Source organism: Terrapene carolina, unplaced genomic scaffold (assembly GCF_002925995.2).
Source record: "Terrapene carolina triunguis isolate 2854851 unplaced genomic scaffold, T_m_triunguis-2.0 Scaffold189, whole genome shotgun sequence".
NCBI classification, from domain to species: Eukaryota; Metazoa; Chordata; order Testudines; family Emydidae; genus Terrapene; species Terrapene triunguis.
Window position 1 is genome coordinate 13,852,831 of NW_020664540.1, and position 19,840 is coordinate 13,872,670.

Consider the following 19,840-nt stretch of genomic DNA (forward strand, 5'->3'; position numbering starts at 1 on the left):
TCCCCGCACAGGGGGCACGCACACACACACACACAGTCCCCGCACAGGGGGCACGCACACACACACGCACACACACACACACTCCCCGCACAGGGGGCGCACACACACACACACACACACCCCCACTTACCTCTGCGAAGTAGAGGTTGAGGAGGCAGAGGCCGGCGAAGAGCAGGCAGCCCGGGGAGCAGAAGAGCAGCCAGTGGGGGAACGGCTGGCGCTGCAGCGGGGCGGCCCGCAGGGAGTTCTGCAGGTAGCAGGAGAAGAGCACGGTGCGGAGCGCTGCCCACAGCAGGCAGAGGGAGAGGCCGAGCGGGCGGTAGCTCAGCCGCTTCTCCCCGTAGCAGAGCAGCAGCCAGAGCTGCAGGTAGGCGAAGAGGAAGAGGGAGGCGTACAGGGCGGTGTGCAGCACCGTCAGCCCCAGCTCCACGGGGTAGGGGATGGCGGGCATGGCCCCGGCTGGGGGGGCAGAGACGGTCCCACTCATGGGGGGAGGGGAGCGGGCTGCAATGGGATAAAACGGGGGGGGGGGAAAAAACCGGGGGCGGGGAAAATCCCCCCCACCCCACTCACAACAACGGCTAAAAACCCATGCAACAAAAGAGAGCCCTCGCCCGCCCGCCTGGCTGCAGCGCTCCCTCGCTTCGAAAACAACTCTCGGCTGGAGACGATCAGCTGAGCCAGATTATTTGAGGCGCTCGCCCCGGACGGCAGACTTTTCTCATTGGCTCCCGCCGGGCCCGCCCGCGCCGTTTCCTTCTGCCCTTCCCGGTGGCTGCTGGGCCTGTCAGTCAGAGCCGGCCCGCCCACCGCGGTCTCTCCGGGCTCGGCTTTGTTCTTGGGTTGCCGCCGCCGCCCGACTCGGTTTCCTACCTCCCTCTGGCCGCCGGTGGTGTTCTCCCGGCTCAGCGAGCGCCCGCCGTTCGCTCCGCCCTCCCGAGCCGCAGCCCCGCGCTGCCTGGGACTGGGATCAGCTGCGCAGAGAGGCCTGTGCGGGCGGGCGGGTGTGTGTGGGGGGGACAGGAGCGGCGCAGATCTGCGGGGAGGCAGCGCAGAGATCCCCGTCGCTGTAGGGTTAGCTCAGAGATCCGCATGGCGATAGCGGACCTCACAGATCCCCATTATTATAGGGCTAGCTGGTGAGATCGCTATAGGGCTGGCTCAGAGATCCCCGCTGCTATAGGGGAGCTCAGAGAGCCCCATTGCTATAGGGGAGCTCAGAGATCCCCACTGCTATAGGGGAGCCCACAGATCCTCACTGCTATACGGGTGGCTCAGAGATCCCTGCTGCTATAGGGGAGCTCAGAGAGCCCCATTGCTATAGGGGTGGCTCAGAGATCCCCATTGCTATAGGGGAGCTCAGAGAGCCCCACTGCTATAGGGGAGCTCAGAGAGCCCCACTGCTATAGGGGAGCTCAGAGATCCTCACTGCTATAGGGGAGCTCAGAGAGCCCCATTGCTATAGGGGTGGCTCAGAGATCCCCACTGCTATAGGGGTAGCCCAGAGAGCCTCTCTGCTATAGGGGAGCTCAGAGAGCCTCACTGCTATAGGGGAGCTCAGGGAGCCTCACTGCTATAGGGGTGGCTCAGAGATCCCCACTGCTATAGGGGAGCTATAGGGGAGCTCAGAGAGGTAAGGTTTAGCTTGGCCTGGGTCTTTCAGCGCTAACTGTGGAGCAGCACCCATGTCCTCCTGCTATCAAGGATGAGTCCTGTTACCTGCCCACCGGAGGCATCCAGTGCCACCGCTCTTCATAAGAAAGGCCTAGGGACACACAGGAGAGGAGGTAACGCGGGGCTGATGTGATCCCATCCCACCAGTGCCAGAGGAGGGACGGATGGAGAACTTCACGCCACTGTCCTCGGGGCAAAAAATGGTGTCCGAAACGCACGGTAGCGCCTGCCAGGTGAGTGAGGCCCCAAAGCCATCCTGGGGTGTGCTCCATTTGATCTATTCACAGTGCAGGGCTTTCCACAGACTCCAGCGGGAGGGTCCCTAAGGCCAGGCTGGACAAGCGGGCAGGAGGCAATGTGTAGACAAGCCAGCTTCAGTCCCTGACTAGGAGTAGAAATTGTTTCTGTCCAAAAACATGCATCAGTGAACAGGGGCTTTGCACGTGACTGTAACCAGATGAGACAACATTGGCTCCTGCAGCCTTTGCAACCCAAACCATGCTGCAGGGTGCTGACTTGAGAAGTGAGAACCTGAAAGTGAAAGTGAAACCTAAGTGAAAGTGTCCTGAGGGCTATTTCCTTTGTCCCAGCTGCCTGGGAGATGCAAACAGCACTGGGGGGGGGAGAAGTAAATTAGATTTTAAACAATTCTAGTCATTTAAAGTGGGGTTGGTAACAGAGGAGAGGGGATAGGATACCCCCTAGAGATTCTCCTACCTAGGATTACCATACGTCCGGATTTTCCCGGACATGTCCGGCTTTTTGGTCCTCAAATCCCCGTCTGGGAGGAAATTCCAAAAAGCCGGACATATCCGGGAAAATAGGGAGGGGTTGTGGGGTTTGGGTCCGGGCTGGAGCCGCTGGGGCTGGCGGTGCTTGGCCGCCGGCTGGCGCCGCTCGGCCAGGGCTGGGGCCGGGCCAGAGTCGCTCGGCCAGAATCGGGGCCCGAGCCGAGCTGGGCCGGAGCTGCTGGGACCAGGGCCGGAGCCGCTCGGCTGCCGGCCGGAGCCGCTTGGCCGGTGCTGGTGCTGGAGCCCGAGCCGAGCTGGAGTCACCGGAGCCGCCGGGGCGGGCCGGAACCGGGGACTTTGGGGAAGGGGCGAAGTTGGGGCGGGGCTGGGGCGGGGAAGGGGCGGAGTTGGGCCGGGGCCCCGTGAAGTGTCCTCCTTTTATTTTATTAAAATATGGTAACCCTACCCTACACAAAGGGACAAGTTCAGCTGGCTTAAGAGCTTATGTGCACCCTGGAAATGATCAAAGCAGCTGGAGCGCTTGTATATCTTCTAATTCCCTGTGCGTGTAGTTTTGCTTTTCCATTGATTTAAAACCAGTAAGAGGTTAAACAAGAAATGGCATGGGACACAGAGATTCCTGGAAAGAGTCGATGTAGAACCCTAGTGTAAATGTCTAACAGTAATAATAATAATATTGTGTAGCCCTTACAGAGTGTTGTATGGGCCTGATTCTCCAATGCCTTAGGTGTAAAGCACATCCATGCAAAGTGCGAGCCTTCTGATTGGGTAGCATTTCACACCCATTCCTGATTGAGCTGCATGTTCAAAGGGCTGTAGACACGTAATCTCACTGCACTCCCGTGAAGGAGACAAATGAGTATTCTCGTTTTACAGATGGGGAAACTGAGGCAGAGAACTGAAGGGACATGCAAAAGGCCGTGCTGGGGGTCAGTGGCAGATCCAAGATTAAAACTTGGAGCTTCTTCACTCTCACTCCATGCACTTTCCTCTAAACCCTGCGGTCTTGGGACACAACCAGTTAACTGGGTGATGCAAACAATACAATGACATTGATATATTTGTATTTATATTCAACAAAGAAAAATAATTCTGCATCAGCTCCTGTTGAGTAACTGCATAAATCTCACTAAGGCGGCTGATGTCTTTCCTCCGTTAACTCCTCCCTGTTGATGAGTCCCTCCTCCATCCTAGGAGGATGGGCAGCTCTTTGGGGCTTGGTTGTCTGATCTGAACTGGGAGGTGCCTAGCTCAGTGTTGGGAGCTCAGTCAGAGTGAGTATATGTATCCTGTCTACCATTCTGTTAGCAGACAATTTACTGTGACAGTGTTGTCTTATGACTCCCACTCCTTGAATGGGCAACATGCAAGTTCAATTGCTGGCCAAAGCATCAATGATTTATTCCTTCAGATATAGTTTAGGTAAGACAATATTACCTTCCGCTCCGTTTTGAGCATTGACTGCAAAGGGATTGCTCACCATGAGCAGGAGCTGAATATCTGTAAAGGCTGTAGAATTACAGATGCCACAATGAAACTACACAGCCAATCCACTTACCAGAGTGCTTGCATTCCCTGTTTCAAAGCAGGTGAAACATTAATAAACACTATGTACAAATAGTCTTCTTTAGCCAGAGCGTTTTAAGAAATATACATTGCAACCAAAAACCAGCCAGTGAAGAGCGCAGAAGGCAGTATGGTCTAATGGGTAGAGCATTGGGCTAGACGTCAGAGACCTGGGTTCTAATCCTGACCGTGGGAAAATCATTTCACCTCTGTGTGTTCCTCTTCCCACCCTCTGTTTTGTAAGCTCTGTGGGGGCTGTTTTACTACGTACAGCGCCTTGTTCAGTGGGGCCCTCATCTTAGTTCTATGGGGGTTCTACTGCAATACAAATAATAAAGTAACAAATCAGCAGGTTGCAGACACCATATGCAGGCCAAGATTTTCCAGTGTGACTAGTGGTCACCGTTTTTGGGTGTCCAACTGGAGACACCTACGGGGCCTGATTTTCAGGGGTGTGTGTGTGTGTCTTAAGCTGGGCATAGGGGGGGAAAAAATCAACCCGTCCCAAACCACTAATTGGTTTTGGAAGTCTTGATCACAATCAATCACAGCCCAAGCTGGGACTGGAACCCGCTTTGTAAACATGGGTCGTTCCAGTCTGAACGAAAGGAAAATTGTAAATTGGATTTCGAGTGGAGGCACAACCCATTGGCTCTTGCCAGCTCTTGTTTATATTTGGAATAAATCCTATGGGCCAGATTCCACCCTTAGCTATACACGCACAAGCCCCACTGAAATCAACAATGTACGAGTGTTGGTATCAGAACATAAGAACGGCCACACTGGGTCAGACCAAAGGTCCATCTAGCCCAGTATCCTGTCTTCCGACAGTGGCCAATGCCAGGTGCCCCAGAGGGAATGAACAGAACAGGGAATTATCAAGTGATCCATCCCCTTTCGCTCATTCCCAGCTTCTGGCAAACAGAGGCTAGGGACACCATCCCTGCCCATCCTGGCTAATAGCCATTGATGGACCTATCCTCCATGAATTTATCTAGTTCTTTTTTGAACCCTGTTATAGTCTTGGCCTTCACAACATACTCTGGCAAGGAGTTCCACAGGTTGACTGTGCGTTGTGTGAAAAAATACTTCCTTTTATTTGTTTTAAACCTGTTGCCTATTAATTTCATTTGGTGACCCCTAATTCTTGTGTTATGAGAAGGAGTAAATAACACTTCCTTATTTACTTTCTCCACACCAGTCTTGTTTTTATAGACCTCCATCATACCCCCCGTAGTCATCTCTTTTCCAAGCTGAAAAGTCCCAGTCTTATTAATCTCTCCTCATTCGGCAGCTGTTCTATACCCTAATCATTTTTGTTGCCCTTTTCTGAATCTTTTCCAATTCCCACATATCTTTTTTGAGAAGGGGCGACCACATCTGCACATAACCCGAAGGTCAAAACACAATATATAGTTGTGATAAATGAAGGGGGCGTATAGCTCCCTTTTATGGACACCCAGCCAGCCAGTAGCTATAAAATCCCTCTTAGTAGCTGTTCTCTAATTGCTCTACCTGTAAAGGGTTAAAAAGTCTCACATCGATGTATAGGTAAAAGGAAGTGAGTGGGCACCTGGCCAAAAGAGCCAATGGGGGGGCTAGAACTTTTTAAAATTGAAACAAAGACGCCCCTTTTGTCTGTCTGTCTGTTGTTCTCCCGGAGAGAGGTGGACTGGGCAACAGCTATGCTGTAAGAAGTTTGAGGCCAGGTATGAAAAATCCTCGGTATCATACCTAGAAACTACTCATTTGAAACCCCAGCTATGTAAGTAGATCAGGAAATGTCTAGGAAGACGTGATTAGGTTTATCCTTTTTTATTTCTTTATGGCTTGTAGACCCCTCTGTGCTAACCCCAGATGCTTTTGTTTTGCTTGTAACCTGTAAGCTGGACCTCAAGAAAGCTATTCTTGGTGCTTAATCCTTGTAGTTGCTCTTTTAAAATCTAGCAATAGCCTGAGTTCCCAGATGTATTTTCTTTTTTTTAATTAATACAATTTACCTTTTTAAAGAACAGAATTGGATTTTTGTGTCTTAAGAGGTTTGTGCACCTGTTGTGTAATTAGCTGGTGGCAACAGCTGAGTTCCTTTTTTTTTTTTCTTCTCAGCTCTTCCCCAGGGTGGGGTGAAAGGGCTTGAGGGTACCCCACAGGAAGGAATTCCCAACTGTGCCTTCCTGGGCTCTCAAAGGGGTTCTGCACTTCGGTGGTGGCAGCATCTACCCATCCAAGGTCAGAGAAAAGATGTAACCATGGGAGTTTAATACCAGCCTGGAATGGCCAGTATTAATTTTTAGAATCCTTGCGGGCCCCCACCTTCTGCACTCGAAGTGCCAGAGTGGGGAATCAGCCTTGACAATAGTATCTGGACCTGTTCTGCAGGACAGGTGACAGAAAGGAACAGATTCATACCCATAAATATGCCCTCCAAATATATAATTACCTCTTGTGACTCAAGTGAATAATCAATATTCTGGGTCTTGTGGGTTATTTCTGTTAGGAGGAGAAATTGATGGAGTCAGGTATGTCCATGATGCAATCCTGTTTATTTACAAGAATGTACCAAGGACTGTTTCCCTGAACACACCAGGAATCAAACAGCTGGAGACAATTTCTTTGCTTACAGTTCCAAGCCTCTTTCCAGCCAGTACTCTGCCCACAAAGCTCTCTCTCGCTCTTTGCTTTTTCCTAGGTTCACACTACAAAGTGCTTATCTGTCTGTCTCTGAGGCCTCCTTGCTGCTGTCTGTGTGCGTCTGTGGTGTTTCTGCTCCTTCTCTCACACACAGATCTCCCTCCAAGAATACCTTGACCCCTGTATTTGCATTCAAACCCCTCCACCCACATAGCTCAGATTCCTGGCCAGCTTTGCGCATGGCCTGTCTTTTGAGTGGCGGCTTCTATTGCTTCAGCTATCTATTGTAGAAAGAAGCTTGATTGTTTTTACACTTATCCTCAATGAAGAGGCAGCTCTTCTACCTACTAGCGTCAAATGAGGTTTCACTCAGCCCCCAGCAAAACAATGTACATTACACACACACACACACACACACACACACACACACACACACACACACTATTAAAGGAACATGATTAAGGTTGCAAAGTCAAGCACTCAAAAGTTAGGAAATGCCAGAACGAAGCTTACCCGTGAAATCTTAATTTGGCCTGCTTGTGCATATGCGTTATGATAGTCTTTAGTTACAGGATCACATACGGTTATCTCCACAGGACCTCTGCCTCATTCAGTGCACAGGATGGACGGTGCTCAGTTAATCAGTAGCTATTCAGTACTTTGTTTTCTCCTTGCTGTTCAATGTGTGGCCCCCAGTCTTTTTTACTGTCCACTATTCAGTCCCTGCTTTGAAGGCAGAATTATTTATTTCCTCGTGGGCTTTTCTAGGATGCTCATTACTCTAGTATCCGAGCGTTTCACAAACATTAATTAATCTATCTTCACAAAACCCCTGTGAGGTACGGGGGTATTAAACCCATTTTACAACTGGGGAACAGAGAAATCAAGGTCAAAAGTGTTCGCTAATTTTGGGTGCTCAGTTTGAGATTCCTAGGACCTGATTTTTTCAGAGTACTTAGCATTGCAGTGCTAATGTTCAAAGTAGAGCTGTCAAGCAATTAAAAAATTAATCACGATTAATCGCGTGATTAATCGCACTGTTAAACAATAATAGAATACCATTTATTTAAATATTTTTGGATGTTTTCTATATTTTCAAATATATTGATTTCAATTACAACACAGAATACAAAGTATACAGAGATCATTTTATATTTATTTTTGATTACAAGTATTTGCACTGTAAAAAAAAAGAAATAGTATTTTTCAATTCACCTGATACAAGTTCTTTAGTGCATCTCTTTATCGTGAAAGTTGAACTTAAATGTAGGATTATGTACAAAAAAACTGCATTCAAAAATAAAACAGTGTAAAATTTTAGAATCTGCAAGTCCACTCAGTCCTACTTCTTGTTCAGCCATTCACTAAGGCAAACAAGTTTGTTTACATTTGCAGGAGATAATGCTGCCTGCTTCTTGTTTACAATGTCACCTGAAAGTGAGAACAGGCGTTCTCATGGCACTGTTGTAGCCGGCATCGCAAGATATTTACATGCCAGATGCTCTAAAGATTCATATGTCCCTTCATGCTTCAACCACCATTCCAGAGGACATGCGTCCATGCTGATGATGGGTTCTTTTCGATAACAATCCAAAGCAGTACAGACCGACGCATGTTCATTTTCATTATCTGAGTCAGATGCCACCAGCAGAAGGTTGATTTTCTTTTTTGGTGGTTTGGGTTTAGGGTGACCAGACAGCAAATGTGAAAAATCGAGATGGGGGTGGGGGGTAATAGGAGCCTATATAAGGGTATGTCTACACTACAGGATTAATCCGAATTTAGATAATTCGAATTTGGGAAACAGGTTGTATAAATTCGATTGTGCGCGGCCACACTAAGCACCTTAATTCGGTTTTAAACCACATTAATTCGGTGGTGTGCGGCCACACTACCCCATTAACTTAAACACAGTAATTCGGTGGTGTGCGTCCACACTAACCCTAATTCGAATTAACAAAATTGATTTAGGCTCTACTCCGTTCGTCGAGGTGGAGTACAGAAATCGATTTAAAGGGCCCTTTAATTCGAATTAACTGGCTCTGTAGTGTGGACGGGTGAAGGGTTAATTCGGATTAAGGCAGCTAAATCCGAATTAAAGTCCTAGTGTAGACCAGGCCTTAGAAAAAGACCCCAAAATCGGGACTGTCCCTATAAAATCGGGACATCTGGTCACCCTATTCGGGTTCTGTAGTTTCCACATCGGAGTGTTGCTCTTTTAAGACTTCTGAAAGCATGCGCCACACCTCAACCCTCTCAGATTTTGGAAGGCACTTCAGATTCTTAAACCTTGGGTCGATGCTGTAGCTATCTTTAGAAATCTCACATTGGTACCTTCTTTGCATTTTGTCAAATCTGTAGTGAAAGTGTTCTTAAAATGAACATGTGCTGGGTCATCATCCGAGACTGCTATAACATGAAATATATGGCAGGATGCGGGTAAAACAGAGCAGGAGACATACAATTCTCCCCCAAGGGGTTCAGTCACAAATTTAATTAACACACTATTTTTTTAATGAGCGTCATCTCCGTGGAAGCATGTCCTCTGGAATGGTGGCCGAAGCATGAAGGGGCATACGAATGTTTAGATATCTCGCACATAAATATCTTGCAATGCCGGCTACAAAAGTGCCAAGCAAATGCCTGTTCTCACTTTCTGGTAACACTGTAAATAAGAAGAGGGCAACAGTATCTCCTGCAAATGTGAACAAACTTGTTTGTCTGAGCAATTGGCTGAACAAGAAGTAGGACCGAGTGGATTTGTAGGCTCTAAAGTTTTATACTGTTTTGTTTTTGAGTGCAGTTATGTAACAAAAAAAAAATCTACATTTGTAAGTTGCACTTTCATGACAAAGAGATTGCACTACAGTACTTATATTAGGTGAATTGAAAAATACTATTTCTTTTGTTTATCATTTTTACAGTGCAAATATTTGTAATAAAAAAGAATATACACTTTGTATCCTGTGTTGTAATTGAAATCAATATATATGAAAATGTAGAAAAACATTCAAAATATTTATTAAATTTCAGTTGTATTCTACTGTTTAACAGTGCGATTAAAACTGCAATTAATCACGATTAATTTTTTTGAGTTAGTTAATCGCGTGAGTTAATTGTGATTAATCAACAGCCCTAGTTCAAAGCACATCTTCCAGTGACTTCAGTTGTAGCTGTGAGTGCTCAGCACGTCTGCATATCAGACCCCAGGGCCTCAAGTCAAGCACTCAGAAAATGAGGATCACACAATGAGGTAGGGTCCTTCAGACAACAGCCTCCTTCACTGAAGAGCCTGATTCATCCCCAGAGCAGGTCCAGTCTGTGCACTGAGTGAGGCGAGGGTCCTGTGGAAACAAGTAGTATGTGGTCATGTCATTAAAGATAGTGTCATAATGCACAGGGGGAATTAAGGTTGCCCTGGCAACCTAAATTCTGGCATATTCTAACTTTTGAGTGCACGACTCTGCAACCTTACTAATGTGTTTAACAAGTTTTTGAGTGTCATATCTCAGGTTTTTCTAAAAAACAAACTAAAAATCCCAGAAATTCCATCATGTGGCATCACATTGAAATGTGCATGGTCGGAACCTTTAGATCTACTGTACAGATCCATGCCACTTGAGCTAAAGTAGTAAGTGACAGCAGTAGTAGGTTGTCATCCTCTGTGTGGACCAGCACTCGCTGGGGATGGAACACTTTGCCAGTGAGGTTCGCAGATATTTGCTGACAGCAGAGGAATGGTGAGACTCGGGAATCTTCCATTCCAGGCTATGGAAAGGTGTGTTATTTAGTGGGCATGGACTTTTCTGCCCATTCCCCACAAGCTTGGCCCCTTCTGCCTGGTCCCAGTCCTAGAGTCACTCTTCTGGACTCCCCATCTCAATCTCAGTCTCCCCTTGCCCTCCACTCTTACTTCCGCACTCCTTGCCCAACCAGCCCCAGTTCCACCCTTCCCCCACTCACTTTCTCACTCTGCCCCCCTACGACATTCCTCATCCCAAAGGCTCCCCCAGTCTCCCTTCCTGGGCTCCTCATCCAATCTCAGTGCTTCCCCCCCTTCTAGCTCCTTGTCCTAATCGCCTCCTTCCCCTCACCTCCTTCCCTTGTCCTACTGGTTCCCAGACCCACTCTCCATGCTCAGCTAGGTCTAATCTCCTCCCCAGCTTCTTGTCTGATCTCAGTCTCCCCACACCCACTGGCTCCCAGTTCCCCCTCCTTGGCTCCCAGTCCCAGTCTCTCCCTTGCTCCCATTCCTGGTCTTCTTACCCAGCCATTCCCAGTCCTCCTGCCCTCTTGTCCCCACTCTCTTTGCCCAACCAGTCCCAGTTCCACCCCCCTGATTTGTCTCTGTCCCCATCCTAGCGCCCAGTTGTCCTCCTGTGACGGTATGCTACTCACCACTGCAGCGCTGCCTACTGGCTGTCCTGGGGATTAGCTCCTCTAGCCAGTGTGCCTTCTTCTGGTGATGTCTCGCTGCCGCCGCCACTTCTGCTCCTGGACCCGTGTCGTTCCAAGGACCACAACGTCCTCTTCAGGACACAGCCCGTCAGCTGTCCAGCTGTCCCCTAGTGGCAACTGCAGCCCAATGTCTGGCCACTTCCTCAGTGGCACCCCATTACTCCAGACCCTGGCCCAGGGACCCTGTAGATGGCCATCACTTGCTGTGTCCCCTCCGACTCCTCACTAGATTTCCCTGGGCCACTTCCCCATGGCCCCAGCACCCTCTTTGCCCTTGCCTCAGGGCCTCAGCCTGCAGATCCCTCCAGCCCACCAGGAGCTGCCTTTAGCTCCCCGGGTCTCTGCCTGCAGCACCGGTCGGTCCAGGATGCTTGTTGCCCTCTGCCTGCAAGGCAGCCCAACCACCTCCCTCCTCAAGCTCCAGGGAATGACTGAAGCTGTTCTCTGCTCTGCAGCCTTTCTTATATGGGCCAGCACGGCCCTGATAGGCTGCTCCTCAGAGCCCCTCTCCAATTGGCTGCCTCCTGCGCAACCTCCCTAGGTCTCTATTAACCCCTTATGGGCCAGTGTGGGGCAGATGCCCCATCACACACCCCTGGCTCCCAGTTCCAGCCTTTCTCTCTGGACTCATCCAGTCTCAGTGCCCCCCTCAGCAGTTTGTCCCAGTCTCTTTGCCCTGCCAGTCCCAATTCTCCTCCCACATCCCAGCTCCTCCTCAGACCTGTCTCCCTTCTCCCTCTCCCTCCTTCCCACTGGTTCCTAGTCCCAGTCTCCCCCCAGCTCCTCATCTTATCTCAGTCTCCCTGTTCACCTACCGGCTCCCAGCCATCACCCACCATTTCCCTCCCTGGTTCCCAGTCCTAGTCTTCTGTTCCCAGCTTGTCTCTGTCTCCCATTTGGCTCCCAGTCGCGTCCTTACCCAGGCCCAGTCTCCCAACTCAACTCCCAGTATCAGGTTCTCCCTCCCTCCCCCTGCCGCCTTTGGAGCGCCACAGGCGGAAGCTCTGGAGAAGTTGGGGGGGCCACCGACACCTGGCCCCTGGCCCCGCCCATGCTCCGCCCCCGCTCTGCCCTGAGGCCCCGCTCCTGCTCCGCTTCTTCCCCCGGGTCTCTGCCCACGTTGCACCTCGTCTGGCCCCCACTCTGCCTCTTCCCCCGAGGCCCCCCTGCCTGCCGCTCGCTCCTCTCCACCTCAGGGGAGGGGACGGAGAGGCATGAGTGGTGGGCGAGAGGGCCTGGGTGGGGGGGAGAGGCACGAGTGGTGGGCGAGGGGGCCTGGGGGAGGGAGGGAGAGGAGCAAGCAGCAAGCAACGGGGTCTCGGGGGAGGGGACGGAGAGGCACGAGTGGTGGGCGAGAGGGCCTGGGCGGGGGGGAGAGGCACGAGTGGTGGGCGAGGGGGCCTGGGGGAGGGAGGGAGAGGAGCAAGCAGCGAGCAACGGGGTCTCAGGGGAGGGGACGGAGAGGCACGAGTGGCAGGCGAGAGGAGCTGGGGGGGGGAGAGGCACAAGTGGCGGTTGAGGGGGCCTGGGGGAGGTGGGGAGAGGAGCAAGCAGCGGCCAAGGGGGTCTCGGGGGAGGGGGCGGAGAGGCACAAGCGGCCATTTGGGAATAGCATTGACTCAGCAATTCATGCAGCCAAACTGGTGCTGACCACTCAGGCTGGACAAAGGCAAACTATAGAGACAAGGTGGGCGAAGTAATATTTTTTATTGGACCAACTTTTGTTCTAGAACACTGGATTTATGGCTTGTTACAGCCCACTGACCCCTCTTGTCCTATGACTGCAGAGGTGTTAATGGGCCACTCTACCCTGAATGGTCCCTTACAATATGTGCTAACTACTTACCCTAAACCATCTGTTCCACCCTGCATTTTGCTGTGAGGCTGGGAATTCCTTTCCCAGACCTGACAAAGAGCTCTGTGGCTAGAAAGCTTGTGTCTCTCTCATCAGCTGAAGTTGGTCCAATAAAAGATCTTACCTCACCCACCTTGTCTCTGTAATATCCTGCCACCAACAGGGCTACAACTACACTGCATAAAGGCAAACTGTGTAAATTAATGACAGGTTTCAGAGTAGCAGCCCTGTTAGTCTGTATCCGCCAAAAGAACAGGAGTACTTGTGGCACCTTAGAGACTAACAAATTTATTTGAGCATAACCTTTCGTGGGCTACAGCCCACTTCATCGGATGCATGTAGTGGAAAATACAGTAGGAAGATATATATATATACACAGAGAACATGAAACAATGGGTGTTACCATACACACTATATACCTACTGTATTTTCCACTACATGCATCTGATGAAGTGGGCTGTAGCCCACGAAAGCTTATGCTCAGATAAATTTGTTAATCTCTAAGGTGCCACAAGTACTCCTGTTCTTTTTGTGTTAATTAAGGAATCAGCACTGGTGCCACTACCTTGATTGCCGGGCACTAATGGCTAAGTTAGTGGACAAGACTTAGAATCTAGTTAGCTCTTGCTTTGACCGTGTGGGTTGATTCTCCAGTGCCTTGCACCCTGGTTGATGATTAATACTACTGCTGAGTGGATGTGAAATGCTACCAGATTACAAAGGAACATGATATAATTGTTTGTTCCTAGCACAATGGCATTCTGGTCCATGATTGGGGCTCCTGGGAGCTGCGGGAATTAAATAATAATAATACATAAATAATAATAATAATAATAATACACGCATCTTGCACAGGTGAAAATGATGATGCAAGGTGCAAGACCGTGGAGAATAAGGCTTGGTGTCTATTTCCCTATTCACTCACACTCCTATTTACTTCTAGGCCTCCTTTCAGGATACTTCATTACGAAGCAGCAGGAATTGACCCACAGGTAAAGCTGAACTTAGATTCTCCCTGTAAATCTGACTTTTTAAAATACTCCCCTCCACCCCTCAGCTTTCTCAAAAATAAACCGAGCCCCCCCCCAAATTCCACCTGCCACATCTCCACACCCAGTGGGGGTTGGACTAGATGACCTCCTGAGGTCCCTTCCAACCCTGATATTCTATGATTCTATGATTCATCCCTGGGATGGGAATTTTTGGGAAGTTTGGTGAAATTCAGAGAGAGATTTGGAAGTTACGGTGTTTCAAAAGTGTCTCTGTCATTGGAAAATGCCCTAATTGTTTCTTTTTTGGGGTGGGGGGGACGCATCCTGTCTCTAGAAGGGTTTGGTGTCCAGCCTTCATGTTTGTTTTATTGGCTTTGCTGGGGGAGAGGTGCCTTTGAGTTGATTTTGGAGGGGGAGGGGGGAAGGAAGGGGGTATTTGGGAAATTCCCAAGTTATAAAGAGCTGGTTTGATGTGCACAGAGAGCACTATTTACAGTAGAAATAATGTAAACATTTATAATTTAAACTGACCTTCTGCTGACTCCCGCCTTTGCTGCAGTTGCTGCTGGAGTGAGCCAGTGATGGGGGGCATGGAGAGGGGGAAGGTAAGCAGGGGCGGATCCAGGGGGCAGGAGTCCAGAAGGAGGGCATGGAGGGAGTGGGAGGTGATTGGAAGGGCGGTGGACTGGGGGTGAGGGGCACACCGAGCATTAGCATGGAGTTGCGCTGTCTGATCTTGGATCTGCAGCAGGGGAACATGGAGGGGGACCCAGGACACTGGTGGGCCATGGAGGGCGATGCAGGAGACCCTGTGGGCATAGGGTTGCCAGGTGCCCAGTTTTCGACGGGAAAGTCCAGTTGAAAAGGGGACCTGAAATTGTCCAGTCAGATGTACTGACCGGACCCCAAAAGCTCGGTTAGCTGGGTCACTAACCCACCCCAGCCCCTGCTCAGCCGGGGCTGCCTTCTCCCTGCAAGTTGCCTCCTTGTCAGACTGCAGCAGCTCCCGTCCCGGCCTCGGAGCAGAGGAGCCCAGTTGAGGGGGTGGGTGGGAGAGAGAGGTGGAGACGATCCAGGGAGCGACCGGGATGGGGGGAGAGGCATGTGTGTTGGGGGCAGGGCCTTGGGGGAAGAGACTGAGCGGGGGCGGGGTCTCAGGGTCCAGTTACTAACAAATTGAAAGGGGGCAGGGTGTGTGAAATGTGGGAAAGGGAGAGTGGGCCTGGGGGACATGCAAGGGGATGAAGGGGTCTGGGGAGGCATAGAGAGCATGTGTGTGGGAGCAATGTGGGTGGGATCTAGCAGTTGGCTGGAGGAGGGATAGAGAGGAGGGAAGAATAATGGGGGAGATGGAGGGATTCTTGGAAGAAGGCCGAGGGCCTTAAGGAGATGCCAGCTACTGGGGAGCATGAGGAGAGGCAGAGAACAGGTGACAGGGAGATCTTGCCAAGCCACAGGAAGGCCTAGAAAGGCTGGTCATTGCTGAGGGTGCGTAGGGACCCAGGGTCGGGTGTGCAGGACCACAGTAGACGTGGCCAAGCAGTGCGTGGGACGATGGGACTGGACATAACAGGGAAAGAGCATTGGGGGGTTGAGAGGATGGGGTCTTGTAAACATCTTAAAAACTTCAAACACTTAAAATCTTCTAGGTATAAAACTTTAAGCATGTAATGTCTCCCCTGGGTGGCTCCCGTAGTGCCCTGGCTGGTGGAGCCCCTGATCTGTCACACTCTGCTTCCTCCACACCACGGAGAGAAGGACGCTGCTCTCTTTTCCTCATGACCAAACAATGATGCTGCCTTGCAAATGCTCTTCCTGATCAACAAGCCGTCCCTGATGCAGGGGAACAAACAAGACAGCAGAGCAAAGTCAATTCCAGTTACTTTACCAACAGGGCGGAGATCATCAGAGCCTCTCAAATGAGAATGAAATTCCTCTGCTCTGTCTAAGGGGTTTCCAGAGCCGCTGTCTCTGTACTTTATTAGGGCCTGATTCAAAGCCCATGGAGGCCAGTAGAAATCCTTCTGTTGATTGCAGGGGGTTTTGGGTCAGACTCTGTGTTCTTCATAGCTGCTTCTCTAGGCGCCACAGTGACAGAAATAATAATAAAGAATTTTACTAATTTGAAAAAAATGTTGGAACACGTTTAAAACTGCAGCCTGTGTTTTTCAGGCAGTATTAAAAACAATGTCTGTTTTTAGGAGACAAGTTTAAGTAGTTGGTGGAGAGTGCATTCTTTTTTACTCCTGTGGGAATTCTGCGCCACTGCGCAATGCAGAATTTGCGCAGAAATTAATGTTGTGCATGCAGAATTTCCTTTACCCCCCATACAGAAATGGGCTGCAGAGCTGCCACTAGGAGCCGCTGGACCCAGCAGAGTCCAGCTCACAAATAGAAGACACTGCCGGGGAGAGAGGGAGGGAGCTGGAGGGTTCCCGGCAGCAGCAGTTCCCCGCAGGCCCTGAAGGAAGGAAGGGATGTGCAGGAAACTCCCTACAAGCCTGGGACCCAGCATCAGTCTGTTTCTCCCTCTGGATCCTTGGGCTCTGGGGAGGAGTGGGCAGAGAAACAGGAACTGGGTTGTCATAGGGCTTTTTTTAACTCTCTACTCCTGGGGGAATTTTTTGGTCTGTACTGTTACAGACATACGTGCTGACAGGTATTTTGAAATAAATTACCGAAATAATTGAAACTGGCATGATTATATAGTGTTATTTTGACAAATAAAATATGCAGAATTTTAAAATATTGTGCACAGAATTTTAAATTTTTTGGTGCAGAATTTCCCCAGGAGTACTTTTTATGCCCCTGGATGTTAAGCATCACTCAACAAGGAGCGGACAGACAAAATGGCATGTGGTGATAATGTTGCTTACTATTCATCTTGGCAGAATTAGATTTTTATCATTTTGATGGATAATATCGACATATTTTTAAGCATTTTTTTTCTCTTTGTATCAATTTACATTTTCACAGTTGTATGAAATGCTGGGGAGGGGTCAGACAATTAATTAGACATTGTGATTCAAAGAGTTAAGGCTTTATAAACCGTTGACATAAATTGTCAATATCACGTATCAAACTATACAAAGGAAATATCCTTCATTTAACAAATCATACCTGTTTTTACTGTTCATTTGCTAGTCTCTTTGTAACAAGCTAATTTGAAAGTCTAAATCACTGAATTTTGACTCTAAGTTCTCAAACAGCATTTTCCTTATTTCTCCTGCCTGTACATTTAGATTATTATAGAAGGAAATATATTTTCATTGGTTAGTATGTGTACAGTGCAATCAGTGTTTACTGACGTTTACCAATAAATATCTAATCCTTCCAAACCTACTTACTATAAAGTGGAATTTGTGTGTACTTGTATTTTAAAGTGTCCTGTTTTCCATGCAGAGAGCAGGAAAGGCAGAGTATTGAACACAGAGGGAGATCCTGAAGATTAGGTCTCTGTCTCTTTGCTAACTATCAGGGGATAGCCGTGTTAGTCTGTATCCACAAAAACTATGTCTATCCACAATTAACTATGTCTGCTGTTGGAGGGTGGCCGGATTTTGTGTTTGTTTTTGAGCACTACTGCTATAACAGCCTCAGTTAGTTAGGGTTGCCAGCCTTCCAGATTGTTCTGGAGTCTCCAGGATTCAAAGATTAATCTTTAATTAAAGATTATGTCATGCAATGAAACCTCCAGGAATGCGTCCAACCAAAATTGGCAACCCTAATAGCTGGGAGCACAAGATGTCACAATATGCGGTTTCATGGTCTGTCTTAAACAGGAGGTGTTGAGTAAAGAAATCATCTGCAGCTATAGTGCAAAACAAAGGTGCTTCTATGCAGCTTGAATCCCAGCTTTGTCTCCCTTGTTCGCCAGGGACCACACCTTGTTTGGAACACTATACAGAAAACAGTGACATCTAGTGGCTGAGTCATCTATTGCAAACCAACATTACACAGAAGAATCAAATACGGGTGACATTTTCTAATCCTGCAATACTCTTGCAAAGGCACCTTGTTATTTGTGTTGGTTCTGGATAGAAGAACAGCACTCGTTTGCTTTGGGAGGTTTGATGAACTGGATGCATGATTTTTGCTGTGTCAAGGTCACCCGAAGGCCAAGGGTCTGTGGAAGGCTCCCCAACAGAGCCAAGTTGCAGTGTTGCTAGCGTGTGGGGGTTGGGCAGCCCTGGAGAGAGCACCCATTGAGATTCAGGGGGCTCTGTGCCAGCTCCTCACCAAGCAGCGTGGAGGGGAGGAGAGGGAGAGCCAACACAGATCCTGCTGCAGCTCTGGCCCCTGCGCCGGTCCAGGGATGGCAGTTGCAACTGCAGGGCTGCCCTACATCCTGCGCAAAAAAGTTGGAGGCTAGCTCCAACTCCCAAAGTTTCATAGAGGTCCCCACTCCAGCTTTGCCGCAAGGAGAAGGGGGTGTGAATTTCACCTTCTGTGCATGGATGAGGGGGAAATGCAGTAAACATCTCATGTGTCTGCTCTTTTCTTAACCAATTTGTGCACAGTAAAAAGGCTTGGTTGGCCCTTGCGTTACCCTGATTTCACTCTAGTGGAACTGGTGTAAAACTGGAGTAAAGAAGTGGCCAATCAGGCCTTTTGGGAAGCTCTTTGTTCATGCAAGTCATGATCAGTAGAGTGTGTGAAGCTACTTTGATCCTAATCAGTTACTTGAGGTGGGGGTGGGGGTGGGGAGAGTTGTGCATTGAAAGATCTGCATTGAAAGATCTGTGTGTAGGTGGGCACTGTATTCATTTCTGGATACTTGACTTTCTCTAACCATCTCAAAAAAACAAAGCAAAACAAAAACAAACAAACAAATCCCCAGCCCCAAACCACAGCCACAGAGGGTTGCAAATATAATTAATAAGAAACAGGAATGGCCTGCAATTGTAATCCACATTAGCTTTGCTGTAACTGAATTCATCTGCTATTTTTATAGTTAGATAAACTCGCATTTTAATCACTGGTGTTTATTGGCCTTGTCACATTTGTAAATTACAGTCACAGATCTGGAAATCGATGTAAACAGCAGACAATTTTTTTTTTTTTCAGATGTGGCTTCTGCAGTGACTTTAACTGATGAAATCATGCTCCCCCAAATGAATGGATGGGTTTCTTGCTTCTCTTTCCTCCTGTTATGTACTTACTACATGGCTGCGGCAAGAAATGCAAATACACTGCTAGAGCTGAGCCCCCAGGAGTATTTCAGTAGCTTGCAGCCGGGAAGAGCGTCCCTGGTTTATTTTAGTCGAGATGGTATGTATTTTAAATGTATGCGTTTTCATTATCCTGGCTTCGCAGGAGAAATAAGCAACTTGAGGGGAAAGTCTCACGTGCTTGTGAGAGCGAATAATATTGTGGCTGTGGAAAAGGCTCTTTGGTAATGGTGAAAATCAGATGGTCACAGTTCTTGGAACACTTGAAACCCTAAATAGTTTGAAAGAACATCTCTTAGAGCAGGAATTTGCCAACCCCTTGGCATATTCCCGATGATCATAGAAATGTGAGGAGGTGAGCGCTTTCCTATTGTCGTTCCTGTTGGAGGCACCCATCCCGCAGGTTGAGCAGCCTGGGCAGATCTCTGTGTCTTTGTCAGACCCCCGTTGCCTTCATCGGAGCTCTGTGTGCGCGTAAGGAACTCCTTCTGTGGACTAGCTTGCCAAAAGGGGGTTGTATTTCTCTCCAAAAGTGCCTCCTTGGGGAAACAGGAAGTAACATTGCCCCTCTCTGTAAAATGGGAAACTGAGGCAAATAAGGCCAGCTTGTCATACCCGTGTCTGTGTTGACTAGTAGCCCTGCTGAAATCAGTGGGGAGACTTGTGGAGCAAGCTACTACTCAGTGCGAGTCAGGGTAACTCAGTCTGCTCCAGAGAGATTAGGTGACATTAGGTTTTGTT

The 19,840-nt window shown here is 48.9% G+C and overlaps 2 protein-coding genes across 8 annotated transcripts in view; one reads left to right on the plus strand and one right to left on the minus strand.

Moving 5' to 3' along the window:
* The window catches only part of GPR137C (G protein-coupled receptor 137C), a 26,558-nt gene extending 26,054 nt beyond the window's left edge, over positions 1–504 (minus strand). The window contains exon 1 of the mRNA XM_026654279.2: positions 131–504. Coding sequence (XP_026510064.1) covers positions 131–487 — 357 coding nt within the window. The 5' untranslated portion in view covers positions 488–504. The remainder of the gene's footprint in view (positions 1–130) is intronic.
* Positions 290–19,840, plus strand: part of TXNDC16 (thioredoxin domain containing 16) — a 78,415-nt gene continuing 58,864 nt past the window's right edge. The window contains exons 1-4 of one of the 7 annotated variants that reach the window (XM_026654272.2): positions 290–367; positions 13,880–13,928; positions 14,488–14,533; positions 18,996–19,199. In XM_026654272.2, the coding sequence (XP_026510057.1) occupies positions 19,031–19,199 (169 nt within the window). In that variant the 5' untranslated portion in view covers positions 290–367; positions 13,880–13,928; positions 14,488–14,533; positions 18,996–19,030. Of the gene's footprint in view, positions 368–1,644; positions 1,908–6,200; positions 6,222–13,879; positions 13,929–14,487; positions 14,534–18,995; positions 19,200–19,840 lie in introns of those variants that run through there. The other 6 variants (XM_026654269.2, XM_026654273.2, XM_026654275.2 and 3 more) reach the window with 6 other exon arrangements.